This window comes from Bufo bufo, chromosome 10, assembly GCF_905171765.1.
Source record: "Bufo bufo chromosome 10, aBufBuf1.1, whole genome shotgun sequence".
In the NCBI taxonomy this organism is placed as follows: domain Eukaryota; kingdom Metazoa; phylum Chordata; class Amphibia; order Anura; family Bufonidae; genus Bufo; species Bufo bufo.
Window position 1 is genome coordinate 128,339,473 of NC_053398.1, and position 26,959 is coordinate 128,366,431.

Below are 26,959 nucleotides of genomic sequence, written 5' to 3' on the forward strand. Positions count from 1 at the left end.
CACCGCCTTGGTTTCATATAGCAGGCATGTCCAACCTACGGCTCTCCAGCTGTTGTAAAACCAACTCCCACCATGCCCTGCTGTAGGCAGTCTGGGAGTTGTAGTTTTGCATCAGCTGGAAAGCCTCAGATTGGTCATATCGTATTCAGATGACCAGGCGGGACTATTGTCATTTTGGTTTAAAGGGTACTCCGGCTAAAGTCATCTGACAGGTTCACATCTGTGTGAGGACAATAAAGACACCATGGTGTTGAGCACCTGAACTTTTTTTTTTTTTGTGCTTTGCAGAGTATGTCCGCGGTGGAATAATCTGCACCAAATAGCACAGATTTTGCTGTGAATTTCACTCTGCATTGCAAAGAGTGGGATCTGCGGCAGATGTCCACATTAAAATTTACACTCTGCAGGCTTAAAATCCACACCACGTGTTAATCTATGTGTGGATAAGATTATTATATTTTTTTTTACTTAGTTGCTACTGTACAGTGCTGTGGATTTGCTGTAAGCATACCCACATCGGAGCACGCTGCAGGTACCAGCTCCGTCCAGTACACAATGGAGGGAGCTGTGTACTTCCGGTGCTAGAGCTACAATGAAACAGCTGGTCAGAGGGGATGTAGAGTGTTAGGCCATCAATATTAAAATCCTGAACAACCCCTTTAAAAAAGGTTATGGGCACCTTCAGGCAATTTTTTTATGATTGCACTTTACTTATTTTGAGCTAAAAATAATTTTTTCAGTTCATCTATTAAAAATTCTCATCAGTTTTTGTGATACATGTGGTTAAAAGTCAGTCCGTTTGCAGACAGACAGTCTCTTCTGAGTTTCATCATGTGAAGCTTTATCTCTGATCTCCTGACCTCAAACACTCATCTAAGTTTAGCTATAATAAGTGTATATGAGGTCAGATCATCAGATATAAGGCTTCACATGAGCCGCCAGCAGACAGAACTCAGGAGGAACAGTCTGCAAATACAATGATTATTAACCGCGTATATAGCACAAATACAGCTGAAAATTTTTAACACCAATTACAAAAAAGTTTTAGCCCAAAATGAGTAAAATGCAAATCATAAAAATTGCCTTCAAGGTGTTTATAGCCTTTAAGCTTTCAGCACTCTCTTGGGATTCTGTGGGCATCATGACCCGACGTCCATGTTGTGCTTTCCTATTACAGAAGGACTTTTCACCAACAAATTATTTATACTTAAAGCAATAAACATTTATTTTTCCAGAAGAAAATGAATGTCAGTGCAAAGTCATAATCTGTGTGTACTGGAACTATGCAGAGGATTCATGTTCCTCTGCTTTCTCAGCACTATTTGCAGGTGATTACACAGGAACAGATCTAGATTGGTTTCTTCAAAAAAGGTGCCAGTTGTGGAAAGGCCTAAAACGTTCCAGCGTGTTTGCTGACAGAGGGCGGACATGAGGGTAGAAATGGCCAGCCACAGAGCCGAGGTTCAGGGTGGACATGAGGGTAGAAAGGGCCAGCCACAGGGCTGAGGTTCAGGGTGGACATGAGGGTAGAAAGGGCCAGCCACAGAGCCGAGGTTCAGGGTGGACATGAGGGTAGAAAGGGCCAGCCACAGAGCCGAGGTTCAGGGTGGACATGAGGGTAGAAAGGGCCAGCCACAGAGCCGAGGTTCAGGGTGGACATGAGGGTAGAAAGGGCCAGCCACAGAGCCGAGGTTCAGGGTGGACATGAGGGTAGAAAGGGCCAGCCACAGAGCAGAGGTTCAGGGTGGACATGAGGGTAGAAAGGGCCAGCCACAGAGCCGAGGTTCAGGGTGGACATGAGGGTAGAAATGGCCAGCCACAGGGTGGAGGTTCCGGGTGGACATGAGGGTAGAAAGGGCCAGCCACAGGGCCGAGGTTCAGTATAGATTATTCCACTGGCCTGTCCTTCCACGACCTCTAGGGAGGAGAGAGAGAGAAAAAAAATGGTCATCAGAGGAAGCCGAGTGATCCAGTGATCCATTGAAAATCCCCCTTTATCCAATTTTTATGCAGCACCAATAGGAAAATAGAAGTATTTTAATTGGGGCATCCTAGGAGCTAATCTAGTGGAAGCACTTACCAGACATAAAACAGGGGCTGCAATAAAGCATCAGTGAATAGATCAGAGCTGCAACAACAGGCACGACCCATAGAAGAAAGGGGGTCTAGGAGGAACATTGGCCCTTTCTGTAATCTTATACAACCTCTCTTCCCCCAATAAGATTTCACAGAGTGGGAGTCCTCTCCTGGTATCCACCTCTATTAGTCAGAAGGGAGAGCCCCATTAGGGTCCAAGAATGTAGGGTCTCACAAGATTCTTATACACCTCTCCTGACATACCTGTTTTAGTAACTACTTGCATTCCCCGTGTAATAATTGTGGGGCATCTGTTATTTTGACCATGTTGTGCCATTATTCCTGCTAGAAATTATGAATGAATTGCTAGCAGTTTGCAACGGAGGCCTAGATGGGTGTTGCAAGTTTGAGGGAGAGGAGAGGGGGGTGTCTCTGCACAGTTTGACACTATCTAATCAGTGCCCCCAGTGTCAGACTGTGCAGGTACCCCCCCCCCCCCCCCAAACTGGTAACACCCAGCTGGACCTTTGTTGCAAACTGCTAGTAATATTCATTCATAAATTCTAGCAGGAATAATAAAGGAATGGCACAACACAGTCATAAGAATAGGTGCTCCCGAATTTTTATTACATGGGGAATGCAATTAGGTACCAAAAGAGACTCCTCAGGGGAGACGAGAGGTCCTCTTTAAGCTTATAATGGGAAAGAATACAGCGGCATTCCTTGGCCAATATCACAGTGGGGCACTCACATGTACACCACACCATAAAGCGTTGTCCTTTGATAAAAACTAGTGCACTGACCTGTATGGACGACCCCGGGGCCTCTGACCCCTCTGGAAGTTTCCCCTCAGCCCTCGAGGTCTTCCGCGGAAGCCTCCCCTATCTGTAGTGCTAATTCCGGGCATGTTTGTCCTCTTTGGTTGAACCTAGAGAGGTGTTAAAAGCCATGGTAGGATCTACAGTTAATTGGGTCTCCATATGTAAAAGAGAATTTGGCAAAGCACAGGAAAGGTATCTGCACAATGAACTGGTGAGCATACCCCCTCCATAAGGGTATATCCAAAGGACGCCCCCTCTTCCAAGGATTAGTCTATATTTGTTACACGAGTCCTCTCAACCATGTTAAATGGTTGAAAGGACTCGTAGAGTAGCAGCCCTTGCACCCTTAAAGAGACCGATCTGTCTTAAGTAATTATTCCCACTGTCGGGAAATATTATACTCACTGACCAAAAAAAAAATTAAAGATAGAAATGTCAGATTGCTGCAAAACTCAGCATGCAGTCATGTCTCAGGCAGATACAGTATTTAAATTATTAGTTGTGGTCTGGCCATAAAAGGGCATAATAAGTGCTTCCCCAGATGCCCTATAAAAAAAGGTTCTCAGGGGCTACTTTTGGGTAGTGTACCTTATAGTGAGAGATCGTTGACTGCCAAAGACATTGAGATGTGACACATCATTAGACTGAAAGAAGCAGGATAGTGGTTTCAACAAACTGCCCTAGTCTGTCAGGAGGTGCTGGGAGTAGTGGTTACCTGAGGCCACGCACACACGACAATAAACAGGCTCTCTACGACCCCTAGACAGACCAGCAGAGAGGATCGTTTGACCCTTGCCAAGTGTGAGCAGCTCCCAGAATTTTGTTGTCCACCATACAGACAGGTGGACCCTTCATTACACATCCCCGTCTCTGCCTGGACCATTTCCAGGTGCTTAGCCGAAGGACATTTGGTGTCACAGCGCCCATTACGTGCCCTGCCATTGACAGCCATCCACAGTCACCTTCGTTTGCAGTGGTGCAATGAGTGAAAAACCTGAACTGCCATGGATTTACTAATCCTAAAGATGTTAGCTTAGACCAGGGCTGGCCAACCTGCGGCTCTCCAGCTGTTGTAAAACTACAACTCCCACCATGCCCTGCTGTAGGCAGACTGGGAATGCTGGGAGTTGTAGTTTCGCAACAGCTGGAGAGCCGCAGGTTGGCCATACCTGGCTTAGACAGTCTCTCCTAGACCTGCACCAGATTTATGACAGAGGCTCAGGCTGGATGATAAATCTGATGCAGGGACAGACACTTGTCTGGTTCTCCACCAACTACTGGCTTACTACGAGACAGATGTTTGCGCAATTTTAGAGCAAAATGGTGCAAATTAGGCCACACCCTTTTCCTGCAAAGCTCCACCCTTTCCCACTAAGCCAGATTCCTTTTCGAGCAAGTCAGAAAAAGCGTAGCACCTCTAGTTGTGCCAAATTGCGCCACATTTTAGGTGCAGACAATTTTCAATGAACCTCACCTTGATAGTTCGTCCACGGAACACCGATTCATCCATCGCTATGGCGGCTTCCGCCGAGCTCTTTTCTGCAAATTCTATATATGCATATCTAGGAGATGGAATGCATTAGGATCCACTAAGGTTACATATTATCTGTATTAGTTAAAGGGGTTCTCTGGGAATGAATGTCCGCCAGCAACCTGTCCTAGAATGTGAGGAGGACTGGTTGGCATAACTTGCAGAGCTGCCTGGGGGGAAGAGGGGGCGGACTCCCTACACACTGACCTGCTCTACAATAGATGGTAATGATGTGATCCTGCCTATGATATGCCATTATGGCTGAGCAGCCTAACAGTAGAACTCACCAATGTGTAAAATATGCACGTGCCAGAATGTAGTGTGTAGAGAGGCCTCATCCCCTGGGCAGCTCTGCAACTGGAGGCAACCAGTACTGCTCACATTCTAGGACAGGTTTCCGGTGACCTTTTCCTGGAGAACCCCTTTAAGATATTGCTTGTAGGAAGAAAAACAAATCTGTAATATCTACTTGAAAATGAATGCTTACCCTTTGGGATGGCCAGAAAATTTGTCACATAGAATTGTTATCCGGTTGATGGACCCGCAACTGCTGAAGTGAGATTCTAAGTCCCGGGCTGTGCCTCCATAATCCACCTGAGATATTGAGAGACAGAAGAGGCAGATTTCAATTTTCTAAAGAAAAGGCTCCAGAATTCTGGCGTAAAACATGTGGCCCTCACTCTGCAAGTGGGGTGGATCTGCTGGAAAAGGGTTGTGGCTTGGTGAAGGTTCACGTTCCAAAATGGCAGAGCTTTACAGCAAAGTAAGTTACACAGAAAGAAAGAAATACATACAGAATGTACTTTTGCACAACGTTGCCAAGTTGTGAAGACTTACATTTCCTACATACACTGAGCGTTTGTCGGCCTCCCGCTTTTCTTCTGTGGTCATAGGACGAGGAGGGCCTGAGAAATGGACATGGTACATATATGAACAAGAAGATATCTCCCCCATCGAGAATTTCTGGATGGGGCGATGGATCTTTCATGAACAGCAGCCAACAACCAGCTTGGCTGAAAGAGCTTGGAACGACCACAGGAGGACATCTAGAATCTGTGTGACCGATATCCAGCCAAAGCGGACACCTGTATCGCAGGAAGGGGAGATGCCACCTAGTATTAATGTCACCGTCTCATCAAATACTCTGCTGCAGAACCCAACATAAAGGGCACACCATCTTAGTTGTTTGACCATTGACCGAGCACCACTAGCAGTTTATTCTTTCATCAGTCTCAGTTTTCCAGCTGTCATTTTCCAATGCATGTCCATAGCCCCCGAACATGCATCCATCACATTACCTACCAGCTTTAGGATTTTCCGCTGACTTGGTCTCATCCCCGGTCAGCCCCTTCAGGCGTTCCGTCTCCTCTTCCATCTCCCGTACTCGCATCCTTATAGCTTTCAATTCCTGCAGAGCACAGGAACGATCACGTGAATACACATAACGACTGCAGAAATCCCTTTAATTACTGCACATACGGCCATCATCTCACTCCCACCCCTCCCATAGGGCTATGGGCTAGTGCCACACGGCTACCTGGTCCATGAGTATTCGAAATAAGTCACAGTCACGCGCAAACTTAAATTGAACTCAGTGTTGGAGATGCTTGAAATTAGTGGCCACAAATCCAGCAGGTTTGGCTTTCTTGTGACTGGTGTTGCCATCACGTGTAGCAACCACAGTCAGAATAATTACCTGCCACGTAGACGCCATAGGTCCACAGCTGCAAATGGCCACGGCTATACACAACTCATCCAGACATGCAGGTGGGGGAAAGATAGGAAATAATGGGGTCCAACATTCTTGCATCTGTGGTTTAGGCATGCTCGGCAGTTGGGTGGGACGAGGGCGCAATCCAGTCTCGGGAAAGTAACTAACATTTACACCTGGAAACAGGAGTAAATATTGGCCAAAAACCTATGCCAGATGCAACGACTGCCCCAGATTTATGATAAGGCTCACACTTCATGAGGGCAAATTAAGACCGGATGTAATAATACCCTATTAGTAAATGTGCCCCTGTGACTTTCATACATTATGGAACCAACAAAGCTCTTCCGGATTCATCATACACCAGACCCTGACGTACTGCATTTGCTTATAATGGGGAAGCAAGACTAGTCAAATGCAGCAGAAGTGTTGAAGATGCCCTTTCCAATAATGGGCTGGTAGGGCAACATACTAAAAATGCCATGAAAGTCTAATTAATGATGTGACTGCTGGGACCGTCTCGGGTAAGGCCTCATTCACATCTCTGTTTGTGGATCCGGCAAACTGTTTCGGCAAAGAGCAGGCTGCCAGATCCCCATTGACTTCAATGGGGTCCGGCGGCGATCCAGCCTATTTCAGGCAAAAACGCCAAGTTACAGCTGGAAGAGCCTGCTGGATCCACAAACGGAGATGGGAACCAGGCCTAAACAGGTCCCCAGTTTGTTTCTACAGCCAAAACCCACACCATCAGACAGCTGAGCTCCAGGTCTTGATTCTTTCAGGCTGCAGTGATCTACACATGGTTCCCTGTGCTTTAAGGCTGGGTTCAGACCTGAGCCTATTTGATATGCGCGTTTAACGCGCGTTTTTATGCACGTTTTTTGCAATAGTAAACGCGCGTTTGTGTGATTGACTGCAGTGTCCTATGGCCACAAACGCGCGTCAAAACGCCCCAAAGAAGCTCAAGAACTTGTTTGAGCGTAGGGCGTTTTTCAGCGCGTTCAAACGCGCTGTAAAACGCTCAAGTGAGAACCAGGGCCATAGGGAAGCATTGGTTTTCATGTGTTGAGCGTTTTACAGCGCGTTTGAACGCGCTGTAAAACGCTCAAGTGTGAACCCAGCCTAAAGGGGTTGGAAAACATGTCTGCTTCCTTCTATAAAACAGCACCACATCAGTGTCTGGTATTGCTGCTCAGCTCTATTAAAGGGCCTGTGGACAGGTATGTTTTTTTGTCTAGACGGAATGAAGAGCAGAGCCTGCTGGGAAACCAGCGATGCAACTTACAGGGTCATCATGTTCGCCGTCTTCATGGTGGTCTCCATCACTATGCGCTGGTTCCGGTTCTGAATCTTTCCCAGACATATCCCACGTTACATCCCAGTCGGAAGGCAATCGGTGGTGGTTACCCACACCTTACTAGTATGGTCCAGGCCTGAGGAACACAACGGGACAGAAGCCAATAGAGATGGAAGGGGGATCAGTCTCCAAACCTGAGCGTGTACCTTTCACAGACACATAGCAGAAGAAGCCATTTTATAATGCTGAAATTCAATGGAGTCTACAACATAGATCCAATACATGCAAACACTGGATATATACACACACAATGGGGCACACTTCTCAAGCTCGCCTGTTTTTAGGCTTTCAATTAGACAGGAGTATTTCCTTCACCTGTTGGTATTTTGCTGACTATCCAGCACTTCATGAATTAGACTAGGCGTATTGGCATTAGTCTGACCTCTAGTGGTTCTTTATCAGTATGACAGGTTCATATTCACTAAGACTGGTCTAATTAGTATGCACGCAAGCTGAATTTAGGCACAAGTCTCCACATTTTTAGCCAAACGTGGCACAACTCGCCACTCAAAACAGATGCAGAAAAGTACACCAGTAGTCCTGAGCGAACTTGTGTTTTCAAGTTCGGGTTATCTAAGAATGCCGTTATGGATTCCGTTACCGTGGACCATAACAGAATTCTATGACGGCATGCGCCATGGAAGCCTATAAGAGGCATTCCATCATAATAGAAGTCTATGCTGGCCATGGTCCGCAGTAACAGAAAACATAACAGGATTCTTAGATAACCTGAACGCCGAACTTGAAAACACAACACTATACGCCAGGGATGGCCAACCTGAGGCTCTCCAGCTGTTGCAAAACTACAACTCCCAGCATGCCCAGACTGCCTATAGCAGGGCATGGTGGGAGTTGTAGTTTTACAACAGCTGGAGGGCCGCAGGTTGGCCATGCCTGCTATACGCCATCCCTGGAGTGGAGTAGAAATTAGACTGTTTTTACAACTAAACCATGTGCAAAAAAAGGCTCACCTACATAAATAGATTTGAAAATAGGCGTAGCAGTCAGAAAACTTCTAAATTGGTCTGAAAAAAATAAATCAGAACACACCAAAACAGGCATATTTTCAGTAGTAAATAGTGGAAAAATAAGACTGTCTAAAACGGCATTTTGATGCCTAAAAAAAGGCGCAGACACCATAGTAAATGTGCCCCAACTAGTTGGTTCCGCAGATTAGATACACCATTTATGGAGGCAGCGACCATTCCTAAACCATCCCATGAGCGATTTTAGACGTGGTCACACAGGTGGATGTTTTTCAGGGCTGACTACATTTTTTTGTAATGGCGGAGGGGTTGCACAGAGTTACCTGCTGATATCATGACACTCACACCAAGGTTCCTGCAGAAAGCTGCATGGCTACAGGGAGGAGACAGCCACCCTCATATTGCACACCCCCATCCAACCCTTTCAGACCCAGGAGGAGGCCTAATACTCAGCAGGCCAGGCCTCTATACCACACGGCAGCAATGCAAGAGTTAATAAGGCAGGTGCAGGGGCAATCAGGGACAGAGGATGGTGGTGGGGGAAATGTAGGCAACCAAGCCCCCCTTACAGCCTTTAGGCTGGAGCTACGCGGCCTGTATGGCAAGAAGTGTAAGTGAATGGGGTCACACACAAAAAATGTCAGCGCTGTGTGACCCCATTCACACTTGCATTACTTGCAATACAGCGGTCTTGTCATGTGACTCCTCTCATGGCCCATTACAATAAGTGTCATAATTGGTTGCTATGGGCAAATGCTCATTTTTCTTCCAACCAATCGGATAACTCCTCTCATTTTCTAACCTGCAGTAGGTAAAATAAAGCTTGAATCCGATTGGGTGGTACTGGCAGCACAGTAAGATGGGCAATCATTTTGTATAGACAGCAACCAATTAGAGCTTAGCTTTCATTTTCTATCCTGCTTTGGTTGCTATGGGTAACAAGGTCACATTCCCGAGATGGTTTAAATATGAAGACCCTCGTTTAATTTAGATTTTTTTTTTTTACCTATCTCCTGTAATGTCCCCATTTACAATTTTGCTCTTGGGTTTTGTAATTTGTTTTTGTTTTTTTGCCTTTCTAATTCATACTGGCATTTTTGTACTTTATGTGGCGGTTTTTTTTTTTTTGCCTTTCTGAATGCTGTTTCTGCCATTTCTTTAGTGGTAAAAAAAACACTAGACAAAATTAGTGTAGTAGATTTATCAAACTGGTGTAAAGTAGAACTGGCTTAGTTGCCCATAGCAACCAATCAGATTCCTTCTTTTATTTTTCAGCGCTCCTTTGGAAAATGAAAGAAGGAAACTTATTGGTTGCTATGGGCAACTAGGACAGTTTTCCTCTACACCAGTTTTGATAAATCTCCTCCAATGGCTTTTTTTTTTTTCAAAATCACAGCAACCACTGAGCCTGGCATTTTTTTTTTCTCATAGACCTGCATTGTTTTTTTTTTTTTTTTTTTGCAGCTTTAGGGTCCATTCACACGTCCGTTGTTTCTTTCCTGATCTGTTCCGTTTTTTGCGGAACAGATCTGGACCAGATCTGGACCCATTCATTTTCAATGGGTCCTGAAAGAAATCAGACATTGAGCTGTCGGTTTTTTTTCAGGACCCATTGAAAATGAATGGGTCCAGATCTGGTCCAGATCTGGTCCGCAAAAAAACGGAACAGATTAGGAAAGAAATAACGGACGTGTGAATAAGGCCTTATGGGGGCACAAAAAATGGCAGGTGCTAGAACATAATATGGTGAAAAACATTAAAAAAAAAGCTGCTGAGCCCACTCCATCACAGCACCACACATGTACGGTTTGGGTTCCCTAATGACCTTCTTTGGGTGTCGTACATGTACAGCATTTGGTGGGTAGGGGTTAACTTCATGTAGGTCATGTGTGTGGCCAACTTTACCTAAAGTGCCTGTACTGAAATGTGTTTGGGACCCACGTACTATTTCCCCAGCATGCGCTGTGCATGCGCCGAGAATAGGACACAATAGCGCGTGTGTGAAATCTGAGGAGTTGGAAATCTGTAGTTGGTAAATTCAGGGCATGTAAGCCCCACCCTGGGAATGACCCAAAGCTATATGAGAACACCCGCATTTGGGTGTGGCCTACTCATTTTTGCCCTGAGACAGCCCAAATTTGCTAGAACTAACTTTAAAAATTGCAAATTCGGGACTCTTGGCAACTATGTACTGGGTACATGAGAAACAGAACGGTCAGGTACTACTGGCGGCAATGTCCAGCTGACACGCTCCCTTTAATAGTGGCAATGCATTTTTTTATTTTTTTTTTGTAGATTTGGCTCCACACAAGTTCTCCATGAACAGACTGCACCTGACAAAAACAATAAGAGGACATGTGGTCATCAGAATCTCTCAGTAGTGCAGCCTCGGGCGTTGGGCCTGTAACTTCAAAAGAGCATATCTCAGCCTATGGCCTCATGCACACGACCGTTGTTTTATTCCGTGTCCGTTGTTCAGTTTTTCGTGATTTTCTGCGGACCCATTGACTTTTAATGGGTCCGTTGAAAACTCGGCTAATGCACCATTTGTCATCCGCGCACGTGATCCGTGGTTCCAGTCCGTCCAAAAAATATAACCTGTCCTATTTTTTTCACGGAAAACGGTTTGCGGACCCATTCAAGTCAATGGGACCGTGAAAAAACGCGGAGGCACACAAGATTGTCATCCGCGTCTGTTTTTTTCCTATCATTTGCATGGCAAACTTGACTTAGACTTTTTTTTACTTTCCTTCATGTCTGGTGATCCTCCAAAAAAAAAGGAAGACACACGGAAACGAAAGCGGATCACGGAACAACGGAACTCCATTTTGCGGGACGGAACACAACAACGGTCGTGTGCATGAGGCCTATCAGTGCTATAATAAAAACTGAGGTCACATATTTAATGTATAGTAAGGGTCCTTTAAAGGGGTCGTCCCATGAAAAATATTCTACAGTTTTCAAATGAGCACCTGGATCTGAACTCTTTTGTAATTGCATGTCATTAAAAATTTTGCATAGCCACTGAGTTATTCAATAAAATGTACTTGTATAGCGCCACCTGCTGTTTATTTTTTTCTTATTTCTTTGTCCGGCTAACTGAGATGGCCACACATGCTCAGTTTCATCCTTCAACTGCCTCCTGAGCTGTAATAGGGCTCATGCACACGACCGTATGTATTTTGTGGTCCGTGTGCATTTCGTATTTTGCGGAACGAAACAGCTGGCTCTTAATAGTACAGTACTATCCTTGTCCATGATGCGGACAATAATAGCACATAACTTTTTTTTTTTTTTTCCGGACCCATTGAAATAAATGGTTCCGCATACAGTTCTCCCCAAAAAAAACGGAACGGACACGGAAAGAAAATAAGTTTGTGTGCATGAGCCCATAGGGTGAGAGCTGCAGCAGAATGGACACGCCCCCTGAGCTGCAGCAGAATGGACACGCCTCCTGAGCTGCAGCAGAATGGACACGCCCCCTGAGCTGCAGCAGAAAGTAGACTCCCCTTAAGCTGTCAGCTTGATATAAATCTTAGCAGAGCAATGAATGGGGAGATCTCTGGATCCATGTGAGGTACAGGGCTGGTTCTAGTTTTGTTAGAAAGAGGTCGTCATGTACTATATGTCGATTTTTATTTTTTACATTAGTCACGGGATAACCCCTTTAAGTGTTGATGACGTGTATATGTATATACCGTGTACTGTATGTTTTAGACCTTGTACAGAAAACAGCTGAGTCTCCATATTAAAGTTTCCTTTATGACACATATACCGATCACAGAACAGACATTGATCTGAATGAATGATTACAGCTGTCACAGGTCAGACATACAACACATTGAGATACCAGCATGCAAAGATACGCAGCTCTGTGTCTGGCTGGAGCCACAGGGGCCCTGCCTTTCCCATCAGGAACGCAAACCCCTAGTTCTCTCTGCCTTACAGCGTCCTGCTCGGTGCACCTTCAGTATGCTCTCCCGTAGCCGAAATCCCTTAAATGACAGCGATGACTGTCCCCTAGAGGTAACCTAACTCTTTTCGGACAGTGGCAGGAGGCCATGACCAATTTACAAATGAAAGTAATGGATACAAACAATAAGCCCATTGAATAGCAATAGTTTTTTAATATTTTTTTTTTTTCACTTTTTTTTTATCTTCTCACTTCTAGGAAACTGGTGCTTGAAAAAGTTAGTTTGGTGGTCAACTAGCTCCCTGCTCCGCCTACAGGACACAGCAGGTATTACAAGTCATAATAAACTGCTTACGGGTAACAGCTACAGATGTAGCAGAGATAACAGGAATGGTGAGCAAACAATGGCAAGAAAATGTTAATTGACTTTTTCAATGCCTTTTGTCACAAGATAATACCCTGACCTGTGTTATCACAGTTTCTTTTAATTTTGCTACATCTGATACCTCTGCAAGAAAAATTAAAATCCCAGTTGACGTCATGTTCACCTCCTTGTTTTACTGCTTCTTAGGTAAAAAGGTGTTTTGTTGCTTGTGCTGTGTGCTATCTTGTCTATTCTTTTCATTTAGGCTACTTTCACACTAGCGTTTTTGCTGGATCTGGCAGGGCTCAGCAAAAACGCTTCCGTTACTGATAATACAACCATCTGCATCCGTTATAAACTCTATTGAAAGTCAATGGGAGACGGATCCTGGGATGCGGAGCAAGACGGATCTGTCATGACCCCCAATGCAAGTCAATGGGCACGGATCCCTCTTGCTCCGCATCCCAGGACGGAAAGCAAACTGCAGCATGCTCTCCGGTATGAGAACGGAACGGAATGCCTTTTGTAGCATTCTGTTCTGGTCAGTTACGTTTTGTCCCCATTGACAATGAATGGGGACAAAACGGAAGCATTTTTTTCCGGTATTGAGACCCTATGACGGATCTCAATACCGAAAAATATTAACGCTAGTGTGAAAGTAACCTTACCGTTACAATGGTATTTCATCTTTGATATTTTTTTACTCTTTGTTCCATTGAATGTAATGTTAAAAAAAAAAAGAAATAAAGCTTAATCATTATATAATAAAAGGTTCTAAAGCTTTCCAATATGCTTTGTGTTTCCATTCCTTAGTTATTTCAAAACCTCTGATTGCTGTCAATGAATGGAAACATTACGTCCGTAACAGCGAATACTCCTATTTATGGCCAACTGATGCCGTTGGGTGGTTCTAATACGCTTAACGTGTCCACCATTATTTTAAAAAATAAGTAAGGCCTCATGCTCATGACCGTATACGTTTTGCGGAAGGGACACGGATGCGGAAAGCACATGGATGATCCGTGTGCTTTCTGCATCCATATACTTGGTCGCAAAATGCGGACCACGGACCCACAGAAGTCAGTGAGTCTGCAAAAAATGCGGATTCAACATGGACAGGTGCCATATTTTGCAAAATACGCAATATGCATGAGGCTTAAGTTCAAAATAATGTGCTAATTGATATATCTATAAAAATCTATCTTTATAGTAGGCTGGCTCCATTTTTCTGACACAGAGCTCCAAATACTCTGCATCACAATGAATTATTCCTTTCAGTTGCCACTAGGTGGAGCTTTAGGAGCTCACGACATAATGGTTTGTTATTGAGTGCAGTGTATAAACAGTACACAGTAAGCTCATAAGCTCCCTCTAGTGGTGGCTGCAGGTAGGCCGAATTTTATCCTTTTTGTCTATGCAGGAGATTTGGAGCTCTGTATCAGAAAATAAATAGAAGATATCTTAATAAGTCAATTTTGGACGTGGTGTTAAAAGGTAGACACTATAAAGAGCCTGTACCAGTTTGGCCCGAGGAAGTCAGGTTTCCAGCGTCTAGATATGAAAGAAGAATGCTCACATTCATGGACAGCAAGCAGAGATCTTAACAAACAACAGTGAATAATTTGTGAACGCTGAACAAAGTTTCCGTCGCTTTTGTTAAATAATTAAGCTTTATTTACAGAATTCCGGAAAACCTCTTTAAATTGACGGTACCTTTGGCAATGGAGGAAGGGATGTTCTACCAGAAAACACAGCAATGAAATAATTTACGAAATAATTTACAAATACAACATGAACCTCCTACAATGAAAATTCTCAACGACCCGGATTTTTGGATGCGGGTGACGGACAACCGGTAAGAAGGGGATCTTGCAGGTCGGCAGTGTGACACAGGAAAGCTACGGCAGAAGACCTCCCCACTGCTTAGGAGAATCAGGCTAGTTTTGGATACGTGGAGGCCAAAGCAGGAGATATAAGAATGAATTTAAAGAGCTGCCATCTTTTAAAGCTACGACCTCTCGGAGTTAACGACAAGCCTCGGACTGTGAGGTCCCTGTTAACTGATCCTTGGGACATTGTATTTTGTATTAAAGCTGCTTTTTTTTTTTTTTTTTTTCCAGTCTGCACTGCCCAAGTCCTTTCTCCACGTTGACATTTTGGTTTAAGAAGGTCGGTGGCCAATGCGTAGTTCCACGTCGGGTGATGAACTTAAGAGGTAGTGCAAGAGAATTAAGAAGGGCAGTAATCCGTGCTGAGATTGAAAGTCCAGCTGTTCAGATCTCCTCCAATCCACCTTAAATAGAGTGCCATGTGGAGGCAAGTGCATTGACTCTAATACCTCACAGCATCGTGGATGCGAACTGCGAGTTACATAAAAACTGGCCTACAACAAACTGTGCAGAAGGAAGTGCGCGAAGAACACGGAGATCAACAGAACAGAAGACGCCGCATGAAACAGGATGGGCGCCACCTTAAGAGACTGGTGGCCCGAGGGGTATCATACATACAGTAAGAGGGTTAGAGAAGCAGTAGGGGTGCAGCATTACGCCGCTATAAATACGCACACACATCACATAATTTATATATTACTTTGTCACTTCCATAAGATGTATAAAAAAATAAACATCCTTCATATCTGAATCGTAAAGAGGTGGTCGCACGCCAACACAGGGGGCTCTTTTAAAGGAAAACTCTCATATATTATGTGTACGTGTAGAATATACAGCATCCAGGGTTGCACGATCAGTTGTCTTATGAGATCCCTTTAAGAAGAAGCCGTACCCTCTCCCGACATGTCTGTTTTAGTAACTCCTTGCACCCCACGTGTAATAACAATTCTGCAGCATCTATTCTTATGACTCTTTGTACCATTCCTTTATTATTCCTGCTATCAGGTCCAGATGGGTGTTACCAGTTTGGGGGGGGTGTCCCTGCACAGTCTGAAATCCAATCAGTGCTGCCGGTGTCAGACTGTGCAGGGACAGTCATGCTAACTCCCAATTGGATCTTCACTGCAAACTACTATAGCAATTCATTCATAACTTCTAGTAGGAATAATAACGGAATGGCACAACATTGAGGCATAAGAACTGTTATTACATGGGGAATGCGAGTAGTTACTACAGCAGACATCAGAAGAGGTGACAGCTCCTCTTTAAAGGACAGATTTTACCTGCACACTGGTATAGCATTATAATAATCCTATCATTTCACTAGGACATATTGATATTGTAGCGTGACGTGATCGAGAGACTCTATTAATAACATTTTACCTGCAAAAATGACTGTGGTATTTTATCCATGGGCAACAGGTGTCCATTGAGGTTTCGGAGCATTCATCATTGTGGCCAGCAGGTGTCACTATAGCTGCTAAGAGCAATAGTTACTCCATGTGAGTGGTTTGTCATCTGCAGCCCAAAATCTGTTCTAAAACTACAACTCCCAGCATAGTCAGGTTGCAGACCATTGCTCTACACAACCGATACTGCATATCTTTGTGGACATTTATGTAAGAAAATGCCTTCCTATGCTATGGCAGGGTTGGGGGAGGGTGAAGAATTTACATGAGATTTGCACCATGTGGACACACAGGCGCAGTAGATGCCTGTATTTGGTTGCAGTTGGAATGATGAAGGATGTTCACCCATGTACTGTTCATGTGAGGAAGACATATTGATGACCTATATTCGGACGACCTATAAGAAAGGGGAAGATGGGGAATTCTTCCAAATCATAGGTTCATCCAGGAATTTGATACTGATAGCCTATCCTCAGGATAGGTCATCAATATCTGATCTGTGGGAGTCCCACACCCGGCACCCCTCCATCCCCCCCGATCAGCCGCGTAAAGAGGAGTCCCACACCCAGCACCCCCCCATCCCGCCCGATCAGCCGCGTGAAGAGGAGTCCCACACCCGGCACCCCTCCCCTATCAGCCGTGTGAAGAGACTGTGGGCCTCCGGTGACCTCCGTCTCACAGTATATAAATCACCGCGCTATACATTGTATAGTGGCTGTGTTTGGTATTCCAGCCCGTGCCCATTCACTTTAATAGGACTGAGCTGCACATAGGCCATGTGACCAATGAACGTGATGTCACTGACCTAGGAAGGCCGCGGCCTCTTCAAACGGCTTATCGGTGGGGTTACCGGGAGTCAGACCCCCCCGATCACACACATATATATATATATATATATATATATATATATATATATAACATATCCTGAGGATGGGCCATCAGTACTAAATTCCCAGAAAATCAATTTAACCACTCTGTTGTTCTCTATTATAGGATTGTGTTGTAATATTGTGTACTCAGGGATGTATAATGAGCCTATATGGCGGCCTCTGCTTCCTATTAGATCTTTTGGTCAAGCTTGGACTAACGAGCCTATATGGGGGCCTCTCCTTCTTATCAGATCTTTTGGTCAAGCTAAGACTAATGAGCTTATACGGTGGCCTCTCCTTCCTATACAGATGTCTTGGTCAAGCTTGAACTAATGAGCTTATATGGTGACTTCTCCTTCCTATACAGATCTCTTGGTCAAGCTTGGACTAATGAGCTTATATGGTGGCTTCTCCTTCCTGTAGAGAATAGAGATGTCTTGGTCAAGCTTGAACTAATGAGCTTATATGGTGACTTCTCCTTCCTATACAGATCTCTTGGTCAAGCTTGGACTAATGAGCTTATATGGTGGCTTCTCCTTCCTGTAGAGAATAGAGATGTCTTGGTCAAGCTTGGACTAATGAGCTTATATGGTGGCTTCTCCTTCCTGTAGAGATGTCTTGGTCAAGCTTGGACTAATGAGCTTATATGGTGGCCTCTCCTTCCTGTAGAGATGTCTTGGTCAAGCTTGGACTAATGAGCTTATATGGTGGCCTCTCCTTCCTATAGAGATGTCTTGGTGAAGCTCAGACTGATACACAGTGGAAAAGGTGAATCCCTAGTAGACCTCAAAGTAAAAAGTGCATGTTGGTAACGCGTTTGGCCACACTGTGGCTGCTACGTAGAAGGTCACCCTTTCCAGTATATGCCATAAATGCCACCTCAGGGATCCTCACCTATCGGGTAAACTTGAGCCCATCAATTTCTATCTGCCACAGTCTCTATACACTTCAGTGGAGACGTATCTGCGCACAGACGCAGTGGCCTTTCCATCGAAGTTTATGGAGAATGGGGCAGTGGGGAATTTGCCAAGAGCGGGCAGGTAATATTTGCAAGCAGCTGTACAGATGGCCCTTGGAATTAATTTGACTGGTATGGCCTAGGCATCCCAGTTCAACACTGCTCTCAGTGAATTTTGCCAAGTCACGTGGCAAGCTGCGGGACTCCAAAGAAGAAGAGTCTTTGCAGATGCAGAGGGAAGTCACAAAGACAATTGGTCATCTAGTGGTTAAATTTGTCCCTACTATTAGGGTATGGGCGTACGGTGTGGCCTGCCTGTGTCAGCAAATGGCTTCATGATTTTAGCACAAAATCGTGTGCCCATTAGCTGCTGTAGGTGGACATGGCTTGCTCACTTGTGGCCAGCTGCACCGTGGGGCCCTACCCTTATAGTTGCACTAGGATATCCCTTAGATACCTGAGTTTACATTGGTATATCACAATGACAGATTCTGTTTGAAAGCTTATAATGAATGCTATTATGGTATTGGAAAAGTTGTGATTGGCAGTGCAACGTCTGCAATCTTAAATGGGCACTAACCTTACAAATAACTTGTCATAAATCACTAGTACAGGTGAATATAAGAAACTCTGTAATATATCTAATTGGAGAGAAAAATGCCTCTTTCTGCCCTATCCCTAGCTAACATTGTCTGTTGAATCTTGAGAGAAGAGACCGACTGCTCACTGAAGGATCAGATTACATACTGTCCATAGAGGTCTATGGAAGGGGGGGCAAAAAAAAGCATTTTTTTTCTCAGATAAAATATATTACAAAATTTCTTATATTCACCTGTATTATTCATTTATGTAAAGTGTGTTGAAAGGTTATTGACCATTTAATGTCACGTGGCCACAAGTAGCCTTAGCCTTAAAGAGCGTCAATATTCACTAGTATTCTCTACTCATTCATTTAATAGCCACTGTTTATGAGGCTAGGCCAGATTAATGAGTTGCTGGTTGCCAGTAAACTGATTTGCTGCATCCTAATAAAATGGCTTCAGCCCACAATATGTCTGTAGGTGGTGGGTGCCCTAAAACTAGCTGCCTCCAGGCTGATTTATGCTAAGAGGTTAACATTCAATCACTTAGCCATTACAGGTCTGCAGAGCTTCTGGGGAGTACGGGCCTCCACGACACAGTCCTGGGCGCTAGTGCTGAAACCAAATTATACTGTAAGGTCAGTTTAAGATAGTTCATGGCTAAAACCAGTCCTAGATCAGTGATCTGCAAGCTACAGCTATAACTCCCAGCATGCCACGTCAGGGTTTGCCTAGAGTTGTAGTCTCACAAGAAGCACGGTGATTAGAGGGTGCTGGTTCTACTTGTGGAGATCTATTTGGTTTATGGAATCTTCTAGCCAATGCATCATAGGAAAAGTAGGCAAATTAGCTCTCCTCCAGAAGGAAGAATGCCGTCTCTCTAGTGCCACCTATAGGTATGAAGCAGAATTAGCCTGACCTGGAATTTCTGGCATGCACAGAGCAGATGGTAATGAACTGCCTCACATGAAAACAGCACAATTGTCCTTTGGTTCCTCACAGGTGCTACATTATACATTAGGAAGAAGGAGAACAGGCTGTTTAACTACCGCCGAGAAACATGATGGTGGTATTACTTTTGGGACCACAGCATAAGTCAATGACGGCAAGTCATTGCCTTACTTCAGTCATAGGACAGAAAGAGGAGCCCTCCACCACACATGGGTGCACACCTTAGTTCAGGCATCCTCAAACTGCGGCCCTCCAGCTGTTGCAAAACTACAACTCCCAGCATGCCTGAACAGCCTACAGGTATCAGCCTACAGCAGGGCATTGTGGGAGTTGTAGTTTTACAAAAGCTGGAGGGCCGCAGTTTGAGGATGCCTGCCTTAGTTCCTCCACCCACCTAGGGTACGTCCACCCTGGATATGCCCATGTTTTTGTGCACAGTCTAAATACTTCTGTAATAAATCCGAGCGGGGGGGAAGGGGGGCTGTGATGTTCTATAATAACCATCCGCATACCTTTACTGTCTATAATCACACAGCCCTTGTCACATTTCAGAATTTTTTTGATCATTCAAACTCCTGAGACCATAATGGGAGAGTATATGAACTGCTACTTCTAAACAAGCTGCCACGACATTCATGCCTGAAGTATGCTTAGGATAGTTGCACGCTACATTATAGGGTTCACATGGGCAAGGTTTGTCCCAGCGACCGTGCACCCTGCCGGCAGTGTACTCGTGATGGCGACCACTGCCATGGTAGCTGCAGTATGCCACCGTCACTGAGTATATCTGCATACAGCACTGGAGCACAGAGGCTAAGACAAATGTTTGGAGAATACGACGGATCCGTTTTAGACCTCTGCTACGGTCACTTTTGTGTTGATCTCATCTGTCGCCCATTTTTTTTTTTTAAACAAATATATAAATTTGCAGCTGGCTCCCCGCCCATCAGTAGCCTTGCACTTTTTATATTGCACTCATGTCCCCTATATGGGAATTTTTGCTTTTATAAATAGGAAATAAAAAAAAAACTGTACAATTTTCCCCAAGGTGGGCTAAAGTCTGTGAGCCAGTATGGGGAGGGTCCTGGGTTCACCTTCCACCAGTCCCCCAAATGACGATTTAGCTGCAACAATCCATGAAATATTCCAATTCAGGGAATCTCCAACGCTTGACTCAGAGAAGAGCAGAACTGGGGTGTAGCAGAGACACTTCTACACAAGATCTCAATGTCTGTCTGAACGGGACAGAAGACATGTCTCTAGGCGTCTTTTTTCCTTCCTCTCATACAATCCAAGGGCTGGACCAGAAATCCTCCTTGGACGGATGAGCAACGCGAGAGACAATGTACTAGACCAGAGGTAGAGGAGGAAGATCCAAGTGCAACGACGATGGGGCCCCCCTCCGGGGAAGAATTTACCCAGAGGAACTCCCAGAATGCAATGGACGCCTGTTGTCCGCAAGGTGACTCCCTCCGTTCCTCTTGCCATGACGGACCAAGCTTTGGCAGGGCTGGTAATGTTTGGATTAGGGTTTCATTTTTGGGATTTCTTTTTTTAAAAGAGGTGTTCTTGGTGTCTGACATTTCTTGGCTGTCTAGCAAGGTAGTTTCATTTGTATATGTTTTTTTTTTTTCTTTTTCTTTTTGGATTTCAATTAGGTTTAAAGCCAAAGATTTGAGTGTAGTTTTAGGTAAAATACTTCCCGCACCCCATAGTGTTCTAAGTCTGCCCCCTTTAAAAGGGGTTTTAAGCTCCAGAAAAAAACAAGAAGGGGTGAGGGCTTTTCTACAGTTAATTCCATACCACAGTGTCATAGATCCTAACCCACCCACAGGCAAGAGGGGGCTGTGATATTTTCACGGAATTTGACAAGAACCCCTTGGTGCTCCTGTCGGGTGCAGCCAGCCATGTGACTGGTTTGTGTTTGCTGATGCTGAATGCCTGTTGTACCCATTAGCGAGAAGCGGTATCCAGCAGGAGAGGTGTGGCAGGGGTCCCAGAGCGAGAGGCTGAACTGCTTGCGGTGGGACTGGCAGCAGGTGTGGCTGGGGTGGTGGGTGCTGGCTGTACACTGGGTGGGTGGTGCAGGGTCTGGCCGCAGACATGATGGTGCTTCTCCCAGTCTTTGTGTTGGCAGAAGGAACCACAATATCGTGCCGTGTTGCAGCCGCTGCAAGTCTCACTCGCTTTCCGGCCGCAATTCCAACAGCTCTGCGTGAGATGAAAATAATGAGAAACGAATTACACTCCACATTATTCTAGTCTATGAAAATGTAAAACCAATTGTGTAGGTGTATATGTATCCGAAAACTGTGCAATGCCTCGCTGTTAGGGCTCATGCACACGACCGTATGTATTTTGCGGTCCGCAAAAAACGGATCCGCATAAAATACAGATGACATCCGTGTGCATTCCGTATTTTGCGGAACGGAACAGCTGGCCCCTGATAGAACAGTCCTATCCTTGTCCGTAATGCGGACAATAATAGGACATGTTATATATTTTTGCAGAACGGAAATAAGAACATATGGAAATGGAATGCACACGGAGTAACTTCCGTTTGGAAATGAATGTTTCCGCTTACGGTCAGCAAAAAAACTAAACGCGACGGACACGGAAAGAGAATACGTTCGTGAGCATGTGCCCGTATAATGCCACATAAAAGTATGTTGTGCTCCATGGTTGTTACCTCACTTGAGTCTTCCTGCTGATTGATGACGGACACGGCATCCTCTGATGCTTGCCGTTTTGCTTCCGCCAATGCTCGCTCCATTTTGGCTCTCTCTGAAGTGATGAGGTCGTGAGCCTTGCGTTCCGCTTCGGACACAGCTTTCTGCAACTCCGACATGGCCTGGCGTTTGACTTCGTTCACCGCCTCCTCTGTGCGGGCAGAGAGACAGCTCAGATGGGAAGATCAGCCCTGAGAGGTGGGGGGACTCAGGTATAGGAGGGGTTTAAAGATTTAAGTATATACCCTACAATACAACTTTTATATGTGTTACTTCATTTTATACTGGCCACGTAGCAGAAATGCATGCATATATCTGCGACAGAACTGCAGCCCGTACATAAAAAGCATCATATACAAGCAGCACAACAATTCAGTAAGATGTAGGCTATATTACCGAAGTGGCTTATGTTCTAATATTCAACTAGGGCGCAACTGACACTCTAAGGGCCCTTCATAAACCGCGAGCGGCAAATGGCAGGGTCACACAATGAGAGAATACTGGGTGCGAACACAAAAGACTGGGCAAAATGAGCAGTGAGATTTAAAGGGGTTTTCCAAGACTTTTTAACTGATGACTTTTCCCTCAGGATAGGTCGGTGGGGGTCTGACACCAGGGACCCCCGCCGATCAGTGCTCCTGTGAGTGCTTCGGCCTTCTCGCAGCTTACAAAGCACAGCACCGTCCATTGGATAGCGGCTGTGCTTGGTATCGCATTCACTTAAATGGGACTGAGCTGCACATGGCTATGTGACCGATGAAGATAACAACACTGGTCTAGGGTAAGCTTCAAGAAGGCTACGGCAATCACAGGAGCACCGGTTCCTTCTCGAACAGCTGATCGGCGGAGGTCACCTCCACCAATCAGATACTGATGACCTATTCAGAGGACACTGCATCAGTTAAAAAGTCTCGGAAAACCCCATTAAGGTGGACATACATCTTAGATGAAGATCCCGATTTTGGTGGGACGAGCTGACTATCTAATGTGTATGGGAGTGGACTGACTCCCCTCAATGGCAGATGTCAGGATCCCTTTGTTCTCAAGGGAGATAAGCTGACATCAAAGGTGTTTGGCAGAAGCCTACTCCTCTCTCCCTATTGAAAACACATGCATACATGCATGCTCAGCCAAGCCAAGCATGCATATGTATCAGGGGGTTGAAAGGAATAGCTGATGGCCGAATGAGTGTTCATCCAACACTTATTTAAGATGCATGGCCACCCTTACACTGCAAATATGGGCTGCATATGATAGGAGGATGTTAGTGATGAATGCATCAATAGCCCCTTGCTGCATTTTACCCCCTCACGGATGCCCAAAGAGTTTATCACTCACCTGCCTTCCTCCAGATCTCTTCTGGCATATATCCGGGTGGTGGCCTATGTAGGAATTCCCGTGTTGGTTCTAAAGGGGAAAAATTTAATGTCATAAATGCGAAAGGTCAAAGAATTCCCTTTCCAATTCCTATCCCAATTTCGCTTGTCATTGCATATGTGTCCCTCGGGCGCTGCTGCCGCTAACCTGCTGGAGAAGACTCGGTGCTAGAGGAACTGTTGAGGTGTCTCCCCGGCTGGGGCACAGAGCTGACATTCTTTTTCAAGTCCTCTGCATCACTGTAGCGGCGTATCCAGTGGTTAAGCTCTTCTCTGTCTGCTTCTTGGCATCGGCGGAGGACGGTGAGGGAACGTCGTGTTTTTTCCACCATATCCATTATGCAGTTTAACAGCTGATAATAAATAAGAACGGGCAACGGTTTAAGAATTCATTTCTTCATACATTTTTTTTCAGACACTTAGCCATTACCAAATAGCACAAATCCATCTATTGAAGGAAATATACTATCTCTGGAGTAGCCACTATCTATAAGTCCATTCTTAATAGTCTAGAGAGAAGGGACTATTTTTTTCTAAAGCAGTATCACTTTCCCTTTAATACCAAGGTTGCCTTGGCCCACTCACGTTGTTGAGATGCTTCCATTCCTCTGCCCACTCGCGTTCCGTCAGCCTATGGTCTATTACCTCGTGCACGGCTGAAATGCAAAAACACAATCTGGTTAGGTGAGGTCCCTTAATGGCTTTGTTTTACGGCAATTGAAGATCCTCCTTTATGGAGTACGGATTGACGGGTGTGCCGCTGGCAATGCAAAACCGCAATACATCAGTGAGCTAGCAAGTGTCTTGTATTTCAGTGGTGTGATCACACCATTCTCTAGTGGTGATGTGATGGGCTGGACTGTGATAGGCACGGAGTATGGCGGTGTTATCACGACAACTGATGTATGAGTGACAGGGTGTCATGGTGCAATCACACTGTTTTATTGGCATCTGCACCAAGAATAGACAATGAAATAAGTGCATGCTGTAACTCTACTACAACACATCAGATCTCAATCACTTGGCATTGCCTACAGACATTTCTTCCATTCATTTCTTCAATTTATGGAAACACCTAGAAGTGGCTGTCTCATGAAGACACCCCCTTCCTGTAAAGAAGCCAGCTTGGCGATCAGATCACCGGAAGTCCAGCATCTGAAACCCTTTAAGATCTCGTGTTATTGCAAGGAAAATTTGTAGACAACCGTCCATTTCCCTGCAGAGACTCCTTCATTCAAAGACAGACCGGGTCCGCTAGAGCAGGAGCGTTCATGGTTAGTGTCTCTTCATTCTGGAAAGCCCAAAGCTAAGGACCCCCACTTTCAAGAGCTTCTCAGTAATAAAATATATACTCCAAAGTCTGAGCACGGAGAACCATATACCTCACCTGCCTGTCGGTGACGTTCTCTCATCTCCCGTGGATCTGTATGTCGGTAGTGGTGGGCTAGCACCATATCCTCTAAGCGATAGTGTTGGGTAGGTGGGGGAGTGGGGTGCGGGAGACCATTGGTAGGTGGGTGAAGGAGCCCATTACTGGGACTGTATCTTTGTGCTGGACTTGTGGTGCATGGACGCTTGGGGAGGTGATCCGGATGGAGACCTTCCTGCGCACTCTCTTTGGTCCTGACAGAAAAGAAGAGGATAATTAGTCATTTTTGGTCCTCTGCATTTCTGCAAAAGTAAACCTTTTTTTTGTAATATCCTGTCCCTAGAAATGTTCTCAGTAACTTGGTTATGCATACATGGACAACCAGGGACATCCATGAATGGATAGTTATAATAACCTGTGCATGAACTGGTTTCTGCGGGGATGATCTCTCCTTAGTAATAGTCTATGAAAGTGACATGGACATCTTGAAGGTGAGCCACCTTGACCTGCTCCAGCAAAGACACCCTGAGACCTGACTGTCCCTCTCCTCAGGTCATGTCTCCATATCACTTGCTTTCATTGTAACTAAAAATCCTATGGGCAGAATTTAAAATTCTGTGACTTTTCTACCCTTTCCAGCACCCTGGCCACTTTTGCATAAAGTGGGGAAGGCCACGGGCATGACCTCCACGGCCCGACACGTTTACCACTATGTACACCAGAAAACTGCCCCACATTACACCAGAAATATACACCAGCAAAAACAGTTCCATTAATTTTCTGCTGCAAGGACCCTTGAGGATGTACTAAAATAATTAAGAGGCCAGCACCTGCTTATTAGACTGGGGTAAGAAGTGCAGGTCTTAATAAAAGTGCTGCTATGTATATGCACCGGAGGAATGTTCTAGATCAAGCATTTATGTCAGATACCTATTGTCTTCTCAGCTATTGCCTAATCCTTTGATCTTTCGTAGAAAGTCACACAAGACGTTGGTTCTCTTTTAAAAAACTTGGTTTTGTCTTGCAGGGGACGCTGTACCTGTCAGGTGTCCTCCTTTTACCGTTCTCATTCACTTCCAGTAAGATCTCGGAAGAATCGCTCGGGGAGCTGCTGACGCTGGTGTCAAGGAGGAGCTGTTCATGTTGTGCTAAATACTGGGCAGGACTTTGCTTCGCCAGGCGAGCACAATGGAGAAGCTCCCGCTGCAGTAACGGGAGGTTAGCCTACAACAGAAGGTGAAAGTAAGCCTATAATTTAATGTACTTCAGTACTAGGATGCTCTAGCTGGCAAAGAAAATTTAAAGTACAGAGGCGGATGAGCAAGAAAATGGTCTGAAACAGCAGGTAATAAATGCCAGATTGGCAAGGGGTCTGACCACTGGGACCTTTAGCAATTCCAAGAGATAGGGTTCCAAGTGACCCCTCTGAATGGCGCTGTAGTATGTGTGCCAGTCCACTTTGCATTCACTTCTATGGGACTGATGGAGCACTGCCTATATCAGTTCCATTATAGGTGAATGGAAAGATGGATTGACATACGCACTAGTGCTCCATTCGGAAAGAGGACGCGGGACCCCCGTTCCAGATGTCAGACCCCAAGCGATCCACTATTTTTAACCTGTGGATAGGTGATAAATACTTTTCCATTTAAGTGTCTACGTCTTAGGGGGTTATACCTTAAGGAAGGGGATGACAAATGGACGGAGAGGAAAGTTGGTGGCTTCTTGTAGCTTCGAGTGAAACTCTTCAATAGTAAGTGTGGAATTCTGCAAAAATAAGATAAAAAAATTACAAATTTTACTCCTGACGCATCTAGATTCTTCTTGATTCTCCAAGAAATCATTATTTCCGATTTGTTAGAAAGAAAAACATATTTTTTTAGTCTAGTGTCCGTTAGTCTATCAAGTCCAACACTAGTACATTACAGGCTCTGTTCACATCTAGTCGGGAGTATTCTCAGCCTCTGACGTACGGGGATACAGTGGCATAAATTGGACACTGACCCCAGCCGCTAAAAAAATAAAAATACTGCATAGTGTGCACTTTTTTACTGCATCACTCTGTATGT

General features: G+C 45.0%; 2 protein-coding genes across 5 annotated transcripts in view; both read right to left on the reverse strand.

Annotated features, from left to right (window-relative positions):
• Positions 1 to 1,836: 1,836 nt before the first annotated feature.
• Positions 1,837 to 7,640, reverse strand: PABPN1L (PABPN1 like, cytoplasmic). The gene is made up of 6 exons (XM_040410119.1): positions 7,425 to 7,640; positions 5,731 to 5,836; positions 5,266 to 5,333; positions 4,916 to 5,022; positions 4,372 to 4,459; positions 1,837 to 1,917 (listed from the first exon to the last, which is right to left on the reverse strand). Exons 1-6 carry the CDS (start codon positions 7,500 to 7,502, stop codon positions 1,888 to 1,890), a joined length of 477 nt encoding a protein of 158 aa, XP_040266053.1. The 5' UTR covers positions 7,503 to 7,640; the 3' UTR covers positions 1,837 to 1,887.
• A 13,305-nt stretch (positions 7,641 to 20,945) lies between these two features.
• The window catches only part of CBFA2T3 (CBFA2/RUNX1 partner transcriptional co-repressor 3), a 31,727-nt gene continuing 25,713 nt past the window's right edge, over positions 20,946 to 26,959 (reverse strand). For 3 of the 4 annotated variants that reach the window (XM_040409595.1, XM_040409596.1, XM_040409597.1), the window contains 8 exons: positions 26,568 to 26,657; positions 25,930 to 26,114; positions 24,909 to 25,144; positions 24,107 to 24,177; positions 23,670 to 23,874; positions 23,484 to 23,552; positions 22,106 to 22,296; positions 20,946 to 21,627 (listed from right to left, as the gene is read on the reverse strand). In XM_040409595.1, coding sequence (XP_040265529.1) covers positions 21,370 to 21,627; positions 22,106 to 22,296; positions 23,484 to 23,552; positions 23,670 to 23,874; positions 24,107 to 24,177; positions 24,909 to 25,144; positions 25,930 to 26,114; positions 26,568 to 26,657 — 1,305 coding nt within the window. In that variant the 3' untranslated portion in view covers positions 20,946 to 21,369. Of the gene's footprint in view, positions 21,628 to 22,105; positions 22,337 to 23,483; positions 23,553 to 23,669; positions 23,875 to 24,106; positions 24,178 to 24,908; positions 25,145 to 25,929; positions 26,115 to 26,567; positions 26,658 to 26,959 lie in introns of all 4 variants that reach the window. The other variant, XM_040409598.1, reaches the window with a different exon arrangement.

Bases quoted from the DNA above. Each gene is read 5' to 3' on its own strand.
- PABPN1L (XM_040410119.1), bottom strand. From the start codon at position 7,502: ATGTCTGGGAAAGATTCAGAACCGGAACCAGCGCATAGTGATGGAGAC. The intron at 5,837-7,424 runs GTAAGTTGCATC...TGTGCTCTGCAG, and splicing joins ACGGCGAACATGATGACCCT to GAATTGAAAGCTATAAGGAT. The intron at 5,023-5,265 runs GTAAGTCTTCAC...TCAATATCTCAG, and splicing joins GCTCAGTGTATGTAGGAAAT to GTGGATTATGGAGGCACAGC.